General features: G+C 40.2%; 1 protein-coding gene across 2 annotated transcripts in view; it reads left to right on the top strand.

Moving 5' to 3' along the window:
• Nucleotides 1-19,850, top strand: part of LOC119485577 (alpha-1,6-mannosylglycoprotein 6-beta-N-acetylglucosaminyltransferase B-like) — a 133,011-nt gene that overhangs the window by 72,283 nt on the left and 40,878 nt on the right. For both annotated transcript variants that reach the window (XM_037765252.1, XM_037765251.1), the window contains exon 8: nt 1,609-1,778. In XM_037765252.1, coding sequence (XP_037621180.1) covers nt 1,609-1,778 — 170 coding nt within the window. The remainder of the gene's footprint in view (nt 1-1,608; nt 1,779-19,850) is intronic.

Below are 19,850 nucleotides of genomic sequence, written 5' to 3'. Positions count from 1 at the left end.
ATTCCTTCACAGGTGTTATACAATGTTTTAAAGCAAAAGAGATTCCCATCGGGTGCCTATAGGAATTAGTTACAGCAGTTATCTGTATAGGCATGCGGTGCATGTGAAATGAGTTGTCCATAGTGATGGATTTCTACATGCTGTTCCACTGGAGCATGATGGGATAATTCATTGGGGATTTCCTGGAATTACTTTTCAGTTTCCATAATTTCCTTTTGGAAGAGTCTGAAAATTCTAATGATTTTAATCCTCAAACTCATTAAAACAGTTTGCACTGCAGAAGCTTAACTTTCAAGGAGCTTAACTTTATACAGTACAGTACGCACACATATATAAATGATAATATAAATCAGATTAAATTAAATGCACTTTACGACATTGTGCATTGTGTGTATGAGTTACTGCACCACCATTAAGACAGGTTGTCTGTAAAGTATGTTATTCTGATAGATGTACATTGTGGTACATAATGAAGAATGACTGGATGTTTTCAGGCTTATAATTTAACAGGTAAAATACACTTTTGAAATTGAGTTATTGCTTCTTTGGATATTTTACTCAGGATTTCAGAGCTACAATACATAATGTCAAATTGAGGTAACAGAGTTGACAAACAAAGTCAGGCCTACTTAGCAAGCAAGACATCATTAATAATTAATAAATTGTATTGGGAGAATGCTTGTTAATGTTTGTAAAAGGTTTATTGAATGTAGAGGAAGTTATTCAGAAACATATTCATGCCATTTTTTCACAACTGTCTGTTGACATTAAGGGATGATTCCAGTTTATAACAACTCCTTTTGGTCATCAGTTCCATCGGTAATAATAACATTATTCTCACAAAGTTAATTGCTGAGATTTGTGAATACTGTGACATTGCCCAAAATAAGTCGTAAAAGGTAAAGTTGTTACCTAACATCAGTTGTAAACATCCATCACAATTCATAAACCAACTTCTTTGTTCAACTTTTACTTACTTACAATACATGCCTTAGTGGATGTCACATTTCATGTGCACTCACTTTTGGTTTTACTTCTAAAGAAAGTAGTCATGAGTCTATCAAATTAAGACTGAAGTTGTATTAAACCCTTTAATTCATGTTAGTTATAGACTGATGTAGATGATCAGTAGTCATTAAAGGGATAATTTGGGTGTTTTGAAGTGGGGTTGTATGAGGTACTTATCCATAGTCAGTGTATTACCATATTAGAGTAGATGACGGTCAGCATGCCCCCAGTTTGGAGATGCAGACAGGAGTTACCGCACGGAAGCAAAGCAATGTACTGCTGTGGACGGGGCCGGCAGCAAAACTTATTTTAGCCACCTAAAAAAAATCAATTAAGTGTACGCTATATTTAGAATATTTTCTCTGATATAATATCTAATATATATTTCTATAATATTTGTTCTAGTATGGATAAATACCTCATACAACCCCCCTTCAAAACACCCAAACTATCCCTTTAACAGAATTTAAAGCCTCAACAAGCTTCTGCACCAGTTGAATATTTAGTTAACACCTATGGTATTTTTCTTCTTTCGTTGTTGAGCTTCTCTGCCGACTTTTTCTTAACTCTCTGCCACAATGTGTCCCTGTCCTCCTCCAGATCCTGGTCCATGTAGGCTTCCTAACAGAGGAGTCTGGAGATGTTTTCAGCCCCAAAGTGCTGAAGGGGGGTCCTCTGGGAGAGATGGTGCAGTGGGCTGACATCCTCACCGCCCTCCACGTTTTGGGACATAACCTCAAGATCTCCATGTCTGTCAAGGAGCTGCAGGGGTGAGTTACTGAGTTACCCAACTTTTAAGTGGTTACGTCTCGAGTCTGATCTCGAGCGCACAGCTGATTGGTACGTGGTTTGTTTACATGCCATTACAACGCCATCTGTCATTCACCCAATCAACCAGTGTTTGCTTCTGAATCTGAACTGGTATTAAAGTCCCAGTGAAACAGAAGTTAGAGAGTCTTTAGCTTCTGTATTGTGAGTATTCCCGGTGAAATGGAATATCTGAGCGCTTTACAGTTACGAAAGGGATTTAAATCAAATCCTTTGCATTTGATTGGACCGTTGTGGATTAATGGATGGATGTCATGATATTGTTTGTTGAAATTGGTTGTTACTAGCTTACGTAAGCACACATCATATCTAGTTTTACAGGAAGAAAAGATGATTGGATTTTGCTATAAAAATACGGAGAAATCGATTTTTTTTATTTATTTTTGCACATATTGTTAAATATGTGTACAACATAACCGTTGAGGTTATCTAAAAGGGTTAAAAAGGCATTTTTCATTTAATCTCGACATAAAGAGAAGCCAGTAGGTGACATTCCTCCAGTTAACCTGCTACGTCGATATAGGGTTTATCCACACAAGGAAACATGTTTGAAAAGAGAAAGGTTATTGATTAGCAGGCTCTAAGTAAACAGTCTGAGTGCGTAAACCTTAGAATGGCTTTTTCTAACATGTACAAGTTTAATTAACTGTATACATTACTTTCACTAATGTCATCCTGTCACCGCCGCAAAATGAATCTGAAGACAGCTGTGACAACAAACCAATAACCTTTTACAATCCTCCTGTTATCAATGTGCTCTTGAAAACACACGTATGGCGTTGTACAGTACATGTTTAAGAGAGCATTGTGCTCTAATTACACCCCACTCCCACTTAAGATTATGTACGAGGGCCCTAAGGTCCTGTTGATTTATTTCTTGCTGTATTGATCCGGTATCGACGCACTCCACCGCATCCTGTCAGTGTGACTGCGTTGGTGTGTGTCTTTTTATCCCCTGCGTCAGCACGCTTGCATGTTTCTGCTGACGGATACAGGTACAGAGCCAACACACACACACACACACACATACACACACACACACAGAGACGGGTGGATGGATGTAAATCAACCCTGTTGGGAGAGATCCCTCAGGCTTGTTCTGTCCAGTCTATGCAATATCTATACTTCATGGTCGAGACTGAATAAATCACACAGGTTGTCAGGCTCCGGTGAAGATGGATGGCTAATGTTGAACTTTAGAATTATGAATAGGTATGAGTTTGCAAAGACAACTGACTCGCACTGTAGATGGGTGATGTCTTTGTTCAGCCTTGATTGGGCCAATAGTCTTTGTCTTTCTGTCATCGTTGATCACTGCAATGACACGGGTATAGAGTATAGATCAATATAATGATGTCTACAGAGACCCCGCTGCACTGTTTTACACTGTGCACTGCCTGTGACAACTCTCACAAATCATAGAAGAAGTATTGTATTGACCCCCAGCCTTTGGCAGTCATTTTGTAGACATATAACACCTCTGCAGGGAGCAGGGGGGAGAGTATGAAAATCGAGAGGAATTTTATTCTTAAAAATTACTTTAGAGATGGCAGGGACATCCACGAGGCTGAGCTCAGTTGTCAGACTTGAAATGGATGGCAGGATCATTTTCACTGCGTGCGTGTCACCGTAATGTCTCGGGACCCACATTTTAAAATTGGTCTTTCTCACAACCTGAGCCGATATGTGTTTTAGGGCACCGCGAAGCATAATCAAACACACCAGCATGAAGACTTATTTTGTCCACGTTGCTCACATGGAATGGCTTTGGAAGGAAAAAATAGCTTTTAGCTTTGGATTGCTCGTGGTAGCAGTCTAATCTTTCTTCAAACTGCATTTGGATCCTGACTCAGTCCTTAAAAAACACTGGTGTGAGAAATGGCACATCAACTTTGCCTCCCGATGTCAATCTTTCCTTCGTGGTTTGCTGCAGTAAAGTGGAACAGAGGAGGGTTATGCAGTGTGTCCAATCGTTTTTTGTCGGCGTGTCAATTTCTTGTTCTCACACCTTTCATTTCCCTTGGTCCCTGCCTTCAGGAATACAAAAAAAAGAGAGAGTTACGGTTGAACTAAGGTGGTAATGCAGTTTGGCTGTCAAGGAGTTGTATTATAAAAATAAAAATACTGTTCTCCTCTCCTATGTTTCTCATGTCACCCACAAATCTGTGGTGTGTTTTTTGATCTTTGGCTTTAGTTTAGAAAACCTTACAGCTAGCATGTTATAGATGGTAATGTAATACTTAGGGCTGTCAACACAATTTCGTAAAATAAATAATGCTCCAAACTTGTGATAGATTTTGGCGAGGACCATGGCTATATTCAAAGGGGTCCCTTGACCTCTGACCTCAAAATATGTGAATGAAAATGGGTTCTATGGGTACCCACGAGTCTCCCCTTTACAGACAAGCCCACTTTACAATAATCACATGCAGTTTGGGGCAAGTCATAGTCAGCAAACTGTTGTTGCCTGCATTTTTTATGTTAAATGCAGTACCTGAGGGTTTCTGGACAATATTTTTCATTGTTTCATGTTGTTACTTGATTTCCAATAATAGATATACAGTATACATAAATTACATATACATAATATATTATTATATATACATACATACATAAATACACACACAACAAGCATATTTGCCAATCCCATGTTGATAAGAGTAGTAAATACTTGACAAATCTCCATTTAAAATACATTTTGAACAGATATAAATGTGCGATTAATCATGGACAATCATGCGATTAATTGCAATTACATAGATTGACAGCCCTAGTAATACTATAAAGCAGGGGGTCTCACCCAGTGGCTCACTAAAGGTTCAAAGAAAATGTACATAAATGTGATAGCACAAAGTCCCTTTTTAAACCTGTTTAAAACTCTATTCAATCAAATTCATAGATATCCCGCCTCCTTCTGACACAAAAATGATTATTTGCCAATCAGCTGTCAAATAAACAAGTTACACTGCTTTCGAGTTTGGTTACATCAGTTACGCCGTAACATTAGGCCATGTTAACAGACTAGCAAGCGCACACCAGATTTTACAATGACTGCACAAAATAGCCAATAAAAGGCAAAAGATTTTTTTCAAGAATATGAAGGACAAATGTGTGTGTCTAATTTGCGGTGCAAGCGTGTCGGTCGGTAAAAGATGTAACGTCAAGCGTCGCTTCACCAAAGTCCACAGCAACTTTCATGGGACTATCTGGATTGTCGTAACAGAGAAGGTAAAGGAGCTGAAAACAACGCTTAAAAGACGACAGTCTCTGATTACCAAACCGATGAAAAAGGCCAACGCAGCAACAGAGGCTTCATTTAGTGGCTCACATCCTAACGACACACAAAAATCCATTCGCCTGTGGCGGGATTGTAATAGAGGCGATTACTGCAGTGACTGAAATGTTATTAAAGGACCATAAAAGTGAGACAGAAATGATGTCTGCTATTGGCGATGAGCAACTTAGTGCGATGAGTAAATCTGGGCCACTTTCATTTTGTCAAATTAGCTCTCAAAGGAAAAAGGTTGCCGACTCCTGATCTAAAGGGTCCATTCAGTTAAACCGTCAGTGACAAAATCAATTCTGGGCAAACAGATGCTGCTTAAAGGAGCATCCACTATTTTTAGCTATTAGTGGCATACTGATCCGTAAGATACTCCTTTGTGCTGTCATGCTATGCAGCTCAAATACATATTTATCCACCCTATTTCCTGCCTCGCTACAGAGTTACACACACAACTACGCAGTGATTAGTCATTTGAAAAGCATGGGTATTGATTTTCTTGGTTACACGGGGAGGTAAAAACATTATTTGTGAAAGAATGAAATAATTAGAGTACTCTCTCAACACAAAACAATGTGGAGCATTGTTATGTTGTTGCTCTGTACTCTCACACGTTGGCTTTGTGTATATTCACATCAAGCAAATGCATTCTTCGCGTTTTGTCAGTAAACAGACAAGAAAGGACGAAGCCATAGCGATAACACCTTGAGTAGCTCACAATCAACTTTTCACAAAAAAAAACATCAGTGAGATGCAAATCAACAGATGCAGTATTTCCACACAGATGGCTGATGTTGGTTTACTTTGGTACAGAGTGTTGTCTGCTGGTGTGAGGGACGTAAAGTGACAAACAGACAGATAAACAATGCCCTATTACATTGTTTTAGGGAAATCAAAACTTCTGACACTTGCGGTGCGACTTCAAAGCTGTACACTACAGTCCTATTTCAGTTCAGACTCCTCACTATACTATTTTTGTCTCTTAAAGAATAGTTTCTTTCTCTACCTACCTCACTTGTTCCCAGTATTGTCCCTTTTTGTGGACGTACTGCACTTCTTCCTTTGTTCCTCCTGTCCCAGATAACGTGCAAGAATACTTACAAAGACACACAAAGATGTAGCCAGAAGACACACAGATAAAAATACAGACAAATGGTCCTACAATGTGGACGAGCAGGCCGACAGAGACAAATAGAAAAACAGGCACAGAGACAACAATTGCCCCAAAGAGGCTGCTTAGTGAAGGTTGAGTCCAGATACAGATTTAGAAACATTTTCTTTGTGCAAGACGGACCATGCAGCATTAGAACAAGACAGAACAAAAAGTGCCCAGGGTCCATCCACCACCTCCACAGTTCCACAACTCCACAATGGTCTGTGTGTGTTTGTGTGTCTGTGATACATTGCTCTCATGGCCACATCTGAGTGTCGTAGTGGGCCATGGAGGAAGCAGAAGGTAGCTGTAATTGGTCTCTGAGGGGATGATTTGGTCTAGGGGTTGTGTTATTGTATATATCATACACCCTGATTTGTAGTTTCCAGGCAGTACTACTATCAGGTTGCTGGACTTTATCCACTAGAGAGGCATTATCAGAGCACATAGAGACCCACTAACATACTGTGACCCACAAACAAAGGCTGAGAGTGAAAATAAACCACAATATTTTAGGGGCGGGGGGATAAATCGATACAACATAATGTAGCGATAACGATATATTTTTGCGTGGCAATATTGTATCGATACACGGACATCAAGTATCAGTCTTTTCATATATAAACTATTAATATTGCAAATACAATGTAGGCGCTAATGCAAACAGTTCAGTTTGTCAGGTGCTTGATGCAACATTTTAGATTTTATGACAGTGTTGGTCAGTCTGTCTTCATGACTGACAATCCCATTTTGCTGCAATAAAGATTATTGAAGTGAGATGAGCAGAGTGAAAACTTTTTTTAGATAAAACAAATGTTGACAAACATAGCATAATTTGCAGTTGAAAAAAGGTAATAAATCACAATATATCGCCATATATCTTATCACAAAATGTTAAAAATCGTAATAAGATCGTATTGTAACTTAAATACCGTGATGATATTGTATTATGCAACATCTGGTGATTCCCACCCCTAGAATATAAGGACAAAAACAACTGCAATATACTTATAAGGGATAATGTACAGCGAGCTGGTCATTGTTGTGAAATAAACCCTGACAGGGCGATGCGGATCTCGACTCGAAGCAATGACCCGCTAGCTGTACATTATCCCGCTTATTACACAGCTACTTACTTAAGAAATCAATAATTTGACACAGAAACGGTCCGACATTAGAACTGCGCCCATAGCAACGGTCTGTTATACATAGCAACGGTCTGCTGTAAAGAAATAACAGACCGTAGAACACTGAGTTTTCGACAAACCTGTGTAATAAGATAAAACCTGAACTTCTAATCTGTTTTTTTTTGTGCTCTCTCTCTATATGGATGTGATTGTGTTGCATTGTGGCCTGCAGGTCATAATGATATAGGAAATCATTCACTTACAATCTCCCTTTTCTGTGACATATCTCAGTCGCTGTGTGGGTGGATGGACTGAAGAGAAAATGTGAGTGGAGAGGAGCGAGGACGGGGGAGAACAGCAAAGTGCTGAGTTGGCATCTGTGGAGTTTGGGCGGGGGGACTTGCGTTATTCAAATATGCAAATAATGGTTCTTTGGATCTGAAGGCTCCCTGATAAATGCCATCCCTTTGTTTTGGATCTTGCGCTGTCCTTCATTTCTGCACAAAGCAGAAATTTCACTCTCCCACACACAACAGCACACAAACCCCAGTTAATTGAATACGGGCTTTATGCATCTGCCCGTCTCTGCTGAGTGTGCACTCCTCAGCGATGTGGCCTTACCGAGCAGCTTGATGGAAATGAAGCTGATTTTGGTGCCAATTAGATTGGCAAGGCACCTGAGATGTATTGGTGTGAGAAGGAGAAATGACGGGGCTCCGCCTGCTCTACATTACAGACTCACACGGGTGCAGATCGCTGAGAGCTGCTGCAGTCAATGTGAAGGTGGATGGTCAGCACCTTTGTGCCTGATCCTGTCACTAATACTGTAATGAAACGGAAAGGAAGTTCAGTAATACCTAAAGATAGAAGAATCTGGCACAGGAGAGGAAAATATGCAGTGTTGCACACACTGAACACGCCATGTGGACTGAAGGAGTAGTCTCTGTGTAGTACAGTAGTCTGGATGTGAAGATCCAGCATCACATGTGTGCCGACAGTGTGAGGGCTTAGGTAGAAAACAATAGACATAGGTGTTTTGCTCAGTGTATTTTGGCCTTTACGTAATGATTTCCCAGAGTAACCCAAAGGTAGTAAAAGTGTTATCGCGTTGGGGTGCAGCATCAACCCTGTCGGGGATTCTTTCACACCAATGACCGGCTCGCTGTACATTATCCCTTACATATACACCACATATATCCTCATTTGTATATATTGATATGCAGATGCAAAACTGCATTTCGTTGTACTTGTAGTATATGCAATGACAATAAAGTTGAATCTAATCTAATCTAATAGGGTTATTGTAAACAAGCAATATTCTATGTGAGCATTTTTGGCCAGTAGATTTTTGCCATTATGATTTTATTCCTTAGAGTCACTATTTTTCCCAAGTGAATTTTGTCCTGATAACTGATTTAAAAACCCAACTGCAGTTAATACTCCCAGTCTCTTCCCCTCAAACTCAGTTTTCATGGCTTTTAAATTCTCAGCCTCTTGCTGTCTCGTGCACTCCCACTCCATCTCCTCCTCTAACTTGAGGTGTCAAGTCTCACAATCTCATCCCAATTGCAGGTAAGGTCTCAGTTGCCATGGAGATCTGACTTCATGGCCTTTTTGGGGGTCTGTGTCATTCAGTCTAGTACTGTTTTTTAAGACTCAAACTCTCTTCTTTTTTTGCTGTATTTCCTACTCCTAATCACATTTAACACACACAAACACATACAGTATTTATGTATGCTATACAGTACTGTAAATATCAATGGACACAGACAGACTATAGAATAGTTGTAGAGCTGTATTTTGTATTTCAGTCCTGCGTTCTTATCTCTCCAAATCGCATAAAAGGCACACGTATACCCGCAAAGACCACAAGGATCGGTGCGCTTTGCATAACAGTCAAAATAATTGGCCTCAAACTTTATAAACTCATCTACGCCTGAAATGAACATAATGCTGTGGCGATTGGAGAGAAAAACTGCATAAAAATGTGGAGAAGGAGGATGCTTAAGTGACCTTCAGAATGGGGAATGCCCTTTATTTGACCATAATGTCACACTACAAAGATGGTCACATGGCGCACTCATGTGCCCCATAGGTGAGCCAGCCCAAATGCCCCTCTGGTCCACACAGTTCGACCTTTGGTATGGCCCCCAAGGGCATTATCTCATGTGCTACTTCGATGTGACATTGGGAAAAAATTAACCTTAATGCTAAACTTTCAACCTTAAATCCATAGACTGTATATAAGAATTGGATGCAGTCACAGTGACGTCACCCATTGCTTTGTGGACTGCTGTTTTGAAGCCTCGAGTTCGGCATTTAGGCGGTCGCCACCTTGGTTTTTTGCAACCAGAAGTGACACGAGAGGGTGGATCTAAGTACAACCAAATGCTAAAAAAGGTGTTTTCGGGCGACCAAAAAGGTTGTAATTAACTTTCATGGACTAAAAACACACTGTGAAAGGGTTAAAGTTGGAAGACAAAAACGCGGACAACACCTAGACCGGACAACGCCGTGGTAGCAACTTGTCAATCACAAGGCAAGGTAATAAATCAAGTGAGAATTAGGGTCATTTTCTCAAAGACTTCTATACAATCTGACTTCTTTTTTGCAACCAGAGGAGTCGCCCCCTGCTGGCTATTAGAAAGAATGCAAGTTTAAGGCACTTCAGCATTGGCTTCACTTCTCAGACCCGGAGGATGTCCACTGCTTAAACCTAATCCTGTGGTCAGTCGAGGTGTCCCCTTTCTCATTAGGTGTAGAGTCTCTGTAATTAACTGGTTTCTGTTATTAGTTAATGCTGCTGTTGTGATTTTTATGTGACTTAATGCTGCTATTATGAGTTACAATTATACTGCTGTTATGAGTTGCAGTACTAATGTTATGAGGTAATGCTATTGTTCTGAATTACTGCCACCGTTAATGCTGCTGTTTCTTAGTCATGATTTGTCTCATCACAGAAGATGATGTGTCAGACATTCCCCTGTCACCAGTAGGCAAGGTAATGGCTCAATTCTCAGTAGTGGCCAAGATCAGTTTTTACAGCGCTCTTAGTAACAGTTAATAGTTGCTATAAAGGCCATCTGTTCACAAATCTTTTGCGCTTGCACAAGTTTCATCCGTGCCATAAAACCTCTTTAAGTTTTTATGTGCCTCCTGTGCATTGCCAGCTACATTCCCTGTGCAGTGCTATTCTCCTGTTCTCTCAAACTTTTGAAGTCAACCATTCACATAACAAATTTAATCTCAATTAGTGTCAGTCCGTATTGCCCTGAGTTAAATCCCCTGGTTGCTTGAAGCTCTTTCTCATAGTAAGGGTAGACGGGTGAACAGGCATCTTTTTTTTTCTAGTACAATGATTCATGTTTAGAGTTGAAACTCTACCCTTCACACATGATGACATATCATGTTTGTTTGTTTGTTTTAACCTCTCCTCCTTCTTTGCTACTTCATACATGCTCACTCCACCACCAGGAATATCCAGACGTGTCTGTCTGTCTGTCTTGTGTGTGAGGAAGCATTTCACAGGAAGAGAAAGCCTCCATATGTGCTTGTGAATCCATGTGTGTGCAAGAACTACTACGGCACGTGACAGTGTGCAGTAAAAGAACTAGTTTGCATCATAAGCTCATTGCTATAAGTCTAGCGATTTGGCCCAGAAATGGCTTGCATAACCCAAGAGATTAATGCAAAAAGAGCTATCCACTGAGGTTACGTAACGCCTTATAAAATTGGATTGGTCTTCAGATTCTCTCAGTGGCACACTTGTTTTTCTCTGTATTTTGTTCTGTCTTGTGCACGCTTTCAGCTCTCTTTACATTCTTTTTATTAGGGCTGTCAATCGATTCAAATATTTAATTGGGATTAATCGCATAATTGTCCATATCGTGATAAATCTGTTCAATATGTACCTTAAAGGGAGATTTGTCAAGTATTTAATACTCTTATCAACATGGGAATGGACAAATATGATTGCTTTATGCAAATGTATGTATTTATTTATTATTGGCAATCCATTCCCAACACAAAACAATGAAAAGCGTTATTTAACCTCCTTTGCAACAAGCTAGTATGACATGGTTGGTACCAATGGATTCCTTAGTTTTTTCTAGTTTCATATGAAATCCTTCACTCCAGCTTTACAACCTCAGAAAGATCAATTGCGTTAATGCGTTAAAGAAATTAGTGGCAATAAAACGATTTTGCAGTAACGCTTCATTATCACGTTAACTTTGACCGTACTTTTTATCCTTCACTTTTCAGTTTGCTTACAGCATCTCCAGTTGCTATTGGTTACAATTTCCTCCCTCGCTTTCATCCATTTGTCAACATCAGTGGACGAAATGTTGTTAAATGATTTGTGCGGCAATCCTCCAAGAGTCTGAAAGTGCCAGGTCAAAGATTTTGTAGTTAGAGGTGTGGGCTTGACAACACACCTTCAGCTAAAACATGCATTTCCTCTCAGAAATATTACTTATGCAATGTGCAGAATAAGCCAGTGGATGTGAATCTGTGGGTGGATGTGGGAGTCGCTGTTTTTTTTTCCTCTTTTTGTTCTGAGGGTTTTCTGTTTTTCTGTTAAGACCATGAAATGTCAAAGTCACGCTCTGTGCGACTCTGTTCCTCGTAAATCCTCCTTCCCTCTCTCTCTTTCTCCCTGTGTCTCTTCTCCCTCCGTCGCCCCCCATCAACCTGACTCCCTCACCTTCCGCCATCATTAAAGTGAAGCCTGTAGAGAGAGTGGAGTCGGTGACCTCGGTTCACCTAGTGCTCTCCCACAGGCTGGCTACGAGCCGCCTTATTATACCTGCCCCCAAGCAGATAAGAACACACACATGCACAGACATCCTCTCTAAAACCCTCATCTTGCTTTCCTTTATTCTTTCACGGCAATTAAGCTGTTCTCACATTCCTTACATCGCTGCTTTCTCTTATTTTCTTCATAACTTCAGTTCCATCTCACTTTGTTGTGCAACAACTATGCAGGTTTTAGGGGGAATAACTTGTAAAGCAGATGACTCAAAACATTATTATATTCTTGGCTGTACGAGCGGGGGAGAAGCGTCTCCTATTAAAAATATCCAATTTTGACTTATGAAGGGAGTGTGTATCCGATCTCTATTCGAGAGAAGCTGCTGAGGTGTGTGAAACTCCTAAAGAGACTTGTGAGGTCGCTTTAAGAGAAACTGTAGCACATTAACATTAATCAGTTGTGGGAGCTGTTTTTATGTGTGTGTGTGTTTGGTAGATAGAGCGTCAGCTTGTCTCTTTGTTAAAAAACTAGAGCGTGCAAATGAGTAGTACGCTCCGTCTGCATCATTTTGTCTGCTTAAAGCTCCTCTCCTTCTCCCTTGCCTTGTGTCTCCTCACCTTTTCTTCTCTTGCTCTCAGTCTGGCTCCCTCCCTCTTTGTCTCTCTGTTGTTCCCCTCTAAGCTCAAATCAATGTGCTTGTTAGCAACTTCCCAGATTTTTACAGCATTTCATCACCTTGCTTCTAACCCTTCCAGACACACACACACACACCACCACACACTTGGTAATGACTTCCTTCATCCTGTGTGTTAGATTTTAAGTGCTAAGGGGGAGAACACAGTTGTGGCACATGGGTGACTTTGTCTTTCGTTACTGGTGTTGCTTTGACTCACATCTCCGCATGGCATTACGTCTAATTGGTCGGCTTGACACAACTGGGACTCGGAAATACAAATAGGACAAGTCGCTGCTAATGCTTCTTTAGCTGATCTAGCACAATCCTTGGTGTACTTACATGAGTGTGTCTGTGTATGCTGGTACATCTAGCCTAACCTTGTGAAGTTGGGTTTTTAGCCCTTAAACATTGGGGCAGTTTTGTAAGAAATAAAACAATGAATAAAATAAGCAATGATATAAATTGAATATTGTGATATGAGCTTTCACTCTGGTCCAGTTTGCTCTGGCAATTGTCAAACTCTGGTCCGAACCAAAACAACCGGACCAAGATCGCTTGACCATTTCCAAGCAAACCAAAACGCAGGCTGCCTGTGTGAGCATTTGTTGAGATGGACACAGGTAAACGACAGGTGAACATGAGTGGTAGAGGACTGACCTGGGCTTCTGCAGAAGTCCGATGTTTGCTTGACATTGTGGACCAAAGAGAACACACAATATTATAAATAAAGTCCACAAAAATAGTGACGTTTATAAAGTCATAAACTGGAGGAGAAGGGATTCGTGAGCACAGTAGATCAGTGCAGAGTTAAAGTGAAAACACTTCGACAGTAATATTTCAGAGGCTGCAATTCCCTGCTTAGAAGTGTCAGCTCTCCAGATGAAAAATGTGCTCCTTCGTACACGCCCCTCAGCAAGTTCATTTCTGTATTTGGTCTGTTTTGATTTGTACACTGAAACCGAATCAGACTAAATAGAAAACAAACCAAAAGTATTAATTTAACTCTGATCCAGACTAACCAAATGGACTATGGCTCGTGAAAGCACCTTAAACACTGTCTTTTTCTTACTTAAAGGCTACAGACAGTTAAAGTCACAGTGAAACAGCCGTTGGAGCATATTTAGCTTCAGTAATGTAGCGTATTTCCGAATTAAACCGAATATGTGGACGGGAGTTAGTAATGAGAGGGATTTAAAACCTTGAAATTTGAAACATTTTTTGCATATTTGCAATGTCGCCCAGTCCTAACATCAAATATGAAATCTTAATCTTTAATCTGTAATCTGACTAGTGATCATTTTGATGACTGAATGATCTGTGAGGGAGAGAGAGGCGTGAATGAGAACCTGAATGAGACGATAAAACTTTTGTCTCACTTAAATGTGATTTATCCGTGTTTGTGTGTGTATGGGTAGTTGATAGCCAGATAGTTGTTATTGCTTACTGTTAATTGTTGTAGAAGGTAAACCGCAAATTACAAAATCTGATCTGAAATCTGCAAAAACTCTCGCGAGACTCGCTGCCCGACGACCTATCCTAAACTTAACTAGTCGAGATCAATACCTAATCTCAACCATCTGGCAAGAGTTTAGCAATTTGTGCTTTACCTTCTAGACACAACCATTGTTGTAACATAAATATTTTCTTCTTCTGGCATTTTGTCAGTTACCATCTTCAGGTGCATTACCACCACACAACCACAACAAAAGTGTATGAAATTACATCTGGATTTTATCCACATGAAATGAAAGTGTAAATGTGGCCTGATACTCCTAAACACAATGCAGTTATTATCACTGTTAATTACACCTCCGCTTTTCCAGATATAACATGTCAACATGTGTGTGTTAGAAAAAGATCAATAGGCCTTTTTCACAGCAGCCATTTTGACTTGTAATTTCAGGGTAAACACAAGTGCAATTAATAACATTTATTATGACCATTTAGGTGGACCAGAGCTCTGTTATTGTGTATGCTGCCTGACACTAAATAGAATAATTAATTGTATCAATTACACCTATGTTAATCCTGCTATGACATGTCAAAATGGCTGCTGTGAAAAGGGCGTATTGTTCCTGTGGAGAAACAAGTTTCTCTGTGTTTTTGAGAAAAATAGCGATTGACCAAGAGAGAAAAGGTGGAGTGGAGAGTAAAGGCAGTTTCTTAGTCTTTATACGGTCTCAGTTGTCTGACTACGTGAAGAAAGGCTAAGGGAGGTCAGCCTCTACCGGCTGCAGGGCCAAAACAGTTAGCTCTGGCTGAATAAAGCGAGGAGGAAAAAAAGCCAGACAGACAGGTACAGCGAGGGGATGTGAGAGACGAGGTGTGTGCGTTGCGTGAGTGTGTGTGTGGTTCGTCATCCCAGACCTATAGGCGCTGAGGGCTTTTCAATCTCCTCTTACTGGGGAATGGAAGCAGGGGAGGCTGAATAGACTCCGAGGCCTGGGGACACATTGAGCCGAGCTCCAGTAAAAACCAACGCCATCAGCCATTCATCAACCTCCTTTCCCTCACCGAGCTTTATTTCTCACGAGAAGCTGCCTGAGGCGGAGAGAAAAGGAAATAAGTAAAAGGACAGAAAGAAGAGAAGTTGGAGGAAGTGTAATCTCATTTAGAAACGCATCTGGCTTAATGCTCTGGGTCTGTCTGACCCATTACAGCTCCTCTCCCCACAGTAAACTAGACTTTTGTTGTTCCTCTTGGCTAACGCAGAGTCTAGGAAGCATTGCTGAACAGATGATTATGACTCCTAACCATCTGAGAAGTGATGTGTGGAAGCATTTGATTAAACCTTAGAGTAACGCTAGCCTTGTCACTGAAGTGAGGCAGTGGAGGAAACCCACACTACATGATCTGAACAAATACGTGTTAGTTCGCAACTTATTGAAACTTATTTATCAAAAAAGCGATAACCCAATGTTTGAAAAGATGAAGTGATACCGGATATTAATGCAAAAAGAGGTAAGCCTTCAGTAAAACTATCTTTTTACAGTGTTTGTTTGATGTAGCCAAAGAACTTTACTCAATAAAGTAGTTATAATACTAATTGTGTTTTTATTCCCCAATGTAAAAAAGCAAACCACAAGGCGTTGCATCAAATTAAAGTAAATAATAAAAAGTAAATAATAAAAGGTATGCACTACATCAATAAATGTCATATATGAATGTTGTACAACTAGACGATGTGTCACTATACTTGCATCAGCCTAACTTTAGATAGTGTCCCATTAAACTTATCAAAATACGTTGTTTTTTTTACCTAAGAAGTTTATCGGGGCTAGTACTTTATATAGGCAAGGGAATTATTCGACTTAGTTAGACGACATAAAAAGTGGAGTAACTTAGATACTGTAGCGTGATGCTGAAAGAACTAAATTAATTTTTTGGGACCTTTACATGCACAAAAAACTATATAACCCACTAAAGGAAAGGGGAAAAGCATCGAAGCATAATAGGTCCTCTTTAAGAGGAACAATGAGCTCTGGCTTGAAAGATTATCAACATCATAATGGTTCTTAATTGGTTCTCAGTGCAATGGTGCATGACCACAACTGATAAATTGGTGTGCAGCACCTGCGGAGCAAGCACATAGTCATCAATTTTAATGTTGTGAAAAGTATGCAGTCATGCATTAAAGGAAAATCTAAATCAATATTTACATCATCAATTATGTGCATCGCAAAACTTAGCCGTTGGTAGAAGATAACACAGCACATAGTGTTCTCACAGTCTGGCTTCTTATCCTTATTTTTCCCTACAAATTATGTTATTTCGACTTTTATCAGTGATTCGTTTTGAGCAGCTTTATCTGTGTACTAGGCCAGCGTCAACCCTTTATTCTTTATCTACCCATTAGAATATACTGTATAATTGTATCTTTAAAACCTAAAGTCATTTAAATGACATCCAAACCAGAGACACCAATTTATCACGTCTGTGCCAAGCACGGCTGAAAATGGGGTCAAAAACCTCTTGTTATCCACATTTTCCTTCAGCAAACTTGACAGTGCTTGTTAGTTATATCAGAGTCCTTGTTATCTCCACGTTCATGGAAAAAAGGAGTGCAGCTGATGTGAGCAAAGTCAAGCATAATTGGGTTTGGTGCCTGCATACTGTACCTCACGAGGCACCCCTGGAGTTGTTAACACCAGAACCCAAAACATTTTGCTCAATGATGCCGGCAGTGTCTCCTCTTCCTAATGGCTTGAAAAGCGACGGGCTGTCCAAGCCCGACTCAAACGAATGTCAGTACACCTGATATCTCTGTGCCCTCTCTGAGGAGAAAATTGGGCCATTTTAGAGCAGCCAGCCTTGAAATTAGGCTGAGCGAAGAAAAGTGTTGATTTCACTAAATCTAAATAGATTGCTGTCATTTCTCACACCTTTACTTTTTTCTGTGATTTCCCACTTTTTTCCCACTTAGCCTTTTCTTCTCTCTCTATCTCCGGTTTGTGCAGCAAATTCTGGGTAATAACTGAACTCAAATGCAGTTATAAAACACACTGGCAGGACTTCATGAAGATGCAGACAGTATCAATGCTGCTCTAACAGCTTCTTTACAGCTCCTTCACCGACAAACCGACATTGTGTTTGTGCTCCATTTCTCTGACAAAGAGCTGCAGATGTACGAGAGTCCATAACGTCCTTGTCCCACAGAAAACCACATTCCACCACTTTTGTGTTTATTTCTCAGTATATTTTATGCTTTAGTATAAAATAGTTATTTTATTAAAATCAAGAATGCTGAGCTCTCAGTGAGGATGTGTGTCCATAGAGCTTTTTTCTCTGATGGAGTGCTGAGGGCTTCATCCCAGCTCTAAAAAAAGAGCTCCCGCTGTGCGTGGGTTTTGTTTCTATGACAACAATGTCTTGACAACATATCACCATTGTAACCGCAGTTATAAGATAGAAGTCTTTAGGATACACTGTCTATCTGTACACTATGGATATCTGTACCAAATTTCCTATCAATCCATCTTATAACTTTGAGTTATTTCACAGGATAAGTGAAATGTTTGACCTGCTGGTGGCACTAGAGGAAATGTCAGGGGATCACCAAAGTCACTTGGATTCATCCCCTGAGGTTCATTAATGTCGGTATGAAGTTTCATAGCAATCTATCAGACAGTTGAGATGTTTTAGTCTGAACCAAAGTGGTCAATTGACCGACAGTGCCCTAGAGCCACGCCGCTAGCGTGGCTAAAAACAAAACAAGTCCTGATTTCTTTCAGAATTCTTTTAAGGCTTTTTTTTTGTAATCCCTTAATAGTATGCTCATGGTAGGGCTGACAAGCATGCTTCGAAGCTTTGACTGTTATCATGGTAATCAACCTCCAAATCAGTATTCAAATACTTTGTTGTTGTTTTTTTTAACTATGTAAGTATGTAGTTATAATGTATAAATCCCCAAAATAGCCAATGAACTAAGGAATAATTCCACAACATCATTATTCATATTCAATCTTAATTATTATTATTTATTCTCAGACGGATATCGCTGTTTGTTGTGTTTAGAGGTGCGTGTGTGTACAGTAGTTCAGCAGCGGCGCTGTCCTGGGTACTGAAACGGGGGAGATGGGGACAGACAGACAGAAGAACATGTCAGCCGTGGAGTGGCGCGAAGCTTCAAATGCCTTTGCATATTTCTCACCTAAGCTTCGAAGCATTGCCCCTTTGCTTTTTACTATCTATTTGGGCTATATTTATTTATTTGACATTGTTTTTTCACCATGAGCACCAACCCGAGGATTGACTGAAAAGGAGCGTCAGTGACGACACCAGCGCCTTTCTGAAAAGTTCAGAGATTTTCAAATAAAAGGATCACAGCGGCCACATAAAAGAGTCAGAGCGCTCTGAAATAAATGCTGGGTTCAGCGCTTTTTCTCTACACTCTCTCGTCATTGGGAACAATTGAAAAAAGATGCTGGCACTCAGAGAAAAGCGTGATATGGACACTCAACCTGAGATTCACTGTGAGAACTCAGAACAGGCTGCGCAGGAAATTTGGAAAATGTCCAACAAGTCACCCCAATTAAACAACCACATGAAGTGTCTGTAATTGCCCTCCAGAATGACACATGAAAGCGTTTTCTGATCTGACATCAGGACGATATCATTTGTCAATGCCTTCAAAAGCTGTTACAAATCATGTTTAATAAAGCCGTTTTCTGATATTACACAGCGATGGTAAAGGTTCGGTTAGGTTTAGTCACAAGGTAGGGGGAAGATCATGGTTGTCTACGAGTCTACAGCCATGCTAGTGGCTCTGTGACGCTGACCTTAAGCACAGCGTTTAAATGCTAATGTCAGCAGGCTAACATGTACACAGTTACAAGGCTGACATGCTGATGCTAAGCACATTTACCATGACCACCATCTTATATTAACATGTTGGCTGATGGGAATGTCATTAGTTTTGCAGGTATTTGATCAGTATTGGATTTTTTTTTTTTAAAAAGCATCTGAAAATGGCTCCAGATTAAACGATGATTCATTGCCTGGGGACCACAAATGTCTGCCAAAACAGTTGTTGAGATATTTCAGTCTGGACCAAAGTGGTGGCCCAACGGACACACAGACAGACCAGCATTGCCAACTCTAGAGTCATGCTAGTGGGATGGCTAAAACTATTTGGTTAAGGTTAAGGATTGAATGTGATCATGGATAAAAGAAACCAACGTTGACTGTCAGTAGAAAACAGGAAGCAGAAAGCGGCCTCACTTGTCAAAGATTGCCATCCACAAAAACCTCCTCCTTGTGAAGACTTCTTGGCTTTATATCAAACAGCACACTATTTCCTCCTTTGCTCCAGACCAACATGAATCATAATTCCTATTGCCGCTAGAGGGCTTCGTCACATGAATGTAAATAAGTGTTGTTTCGGCGCAAAGGACCGATGCTGTTATGACAGTTTCAAAAATTCTCAGCCTGCAAATTGCTAGTGCCACTTTAACCCGTTTCTTTTCCACCTCATCACATTTAACACTCTTGATACTTTTGCTTGGCTGCTCCAGAGTCATATC

This window comes from Sebastes umbrosus, chromosome 3 (genome assembly GCF_015220745.1).
Source record: "Sebastes umbrosus isolate fSebUmb1 chromosome 3, fSebUmb1.pri, whole genome shotgun sequence".
NCBI lineage: Eukaryota > Metazoa > Chordata > Actinopteri > Perciformes > Sebastidae > Sebastes > Sebastes umbrosus.
This window is presented reverse-complemented; position numbering and strand designations above follow the sequence as displayed.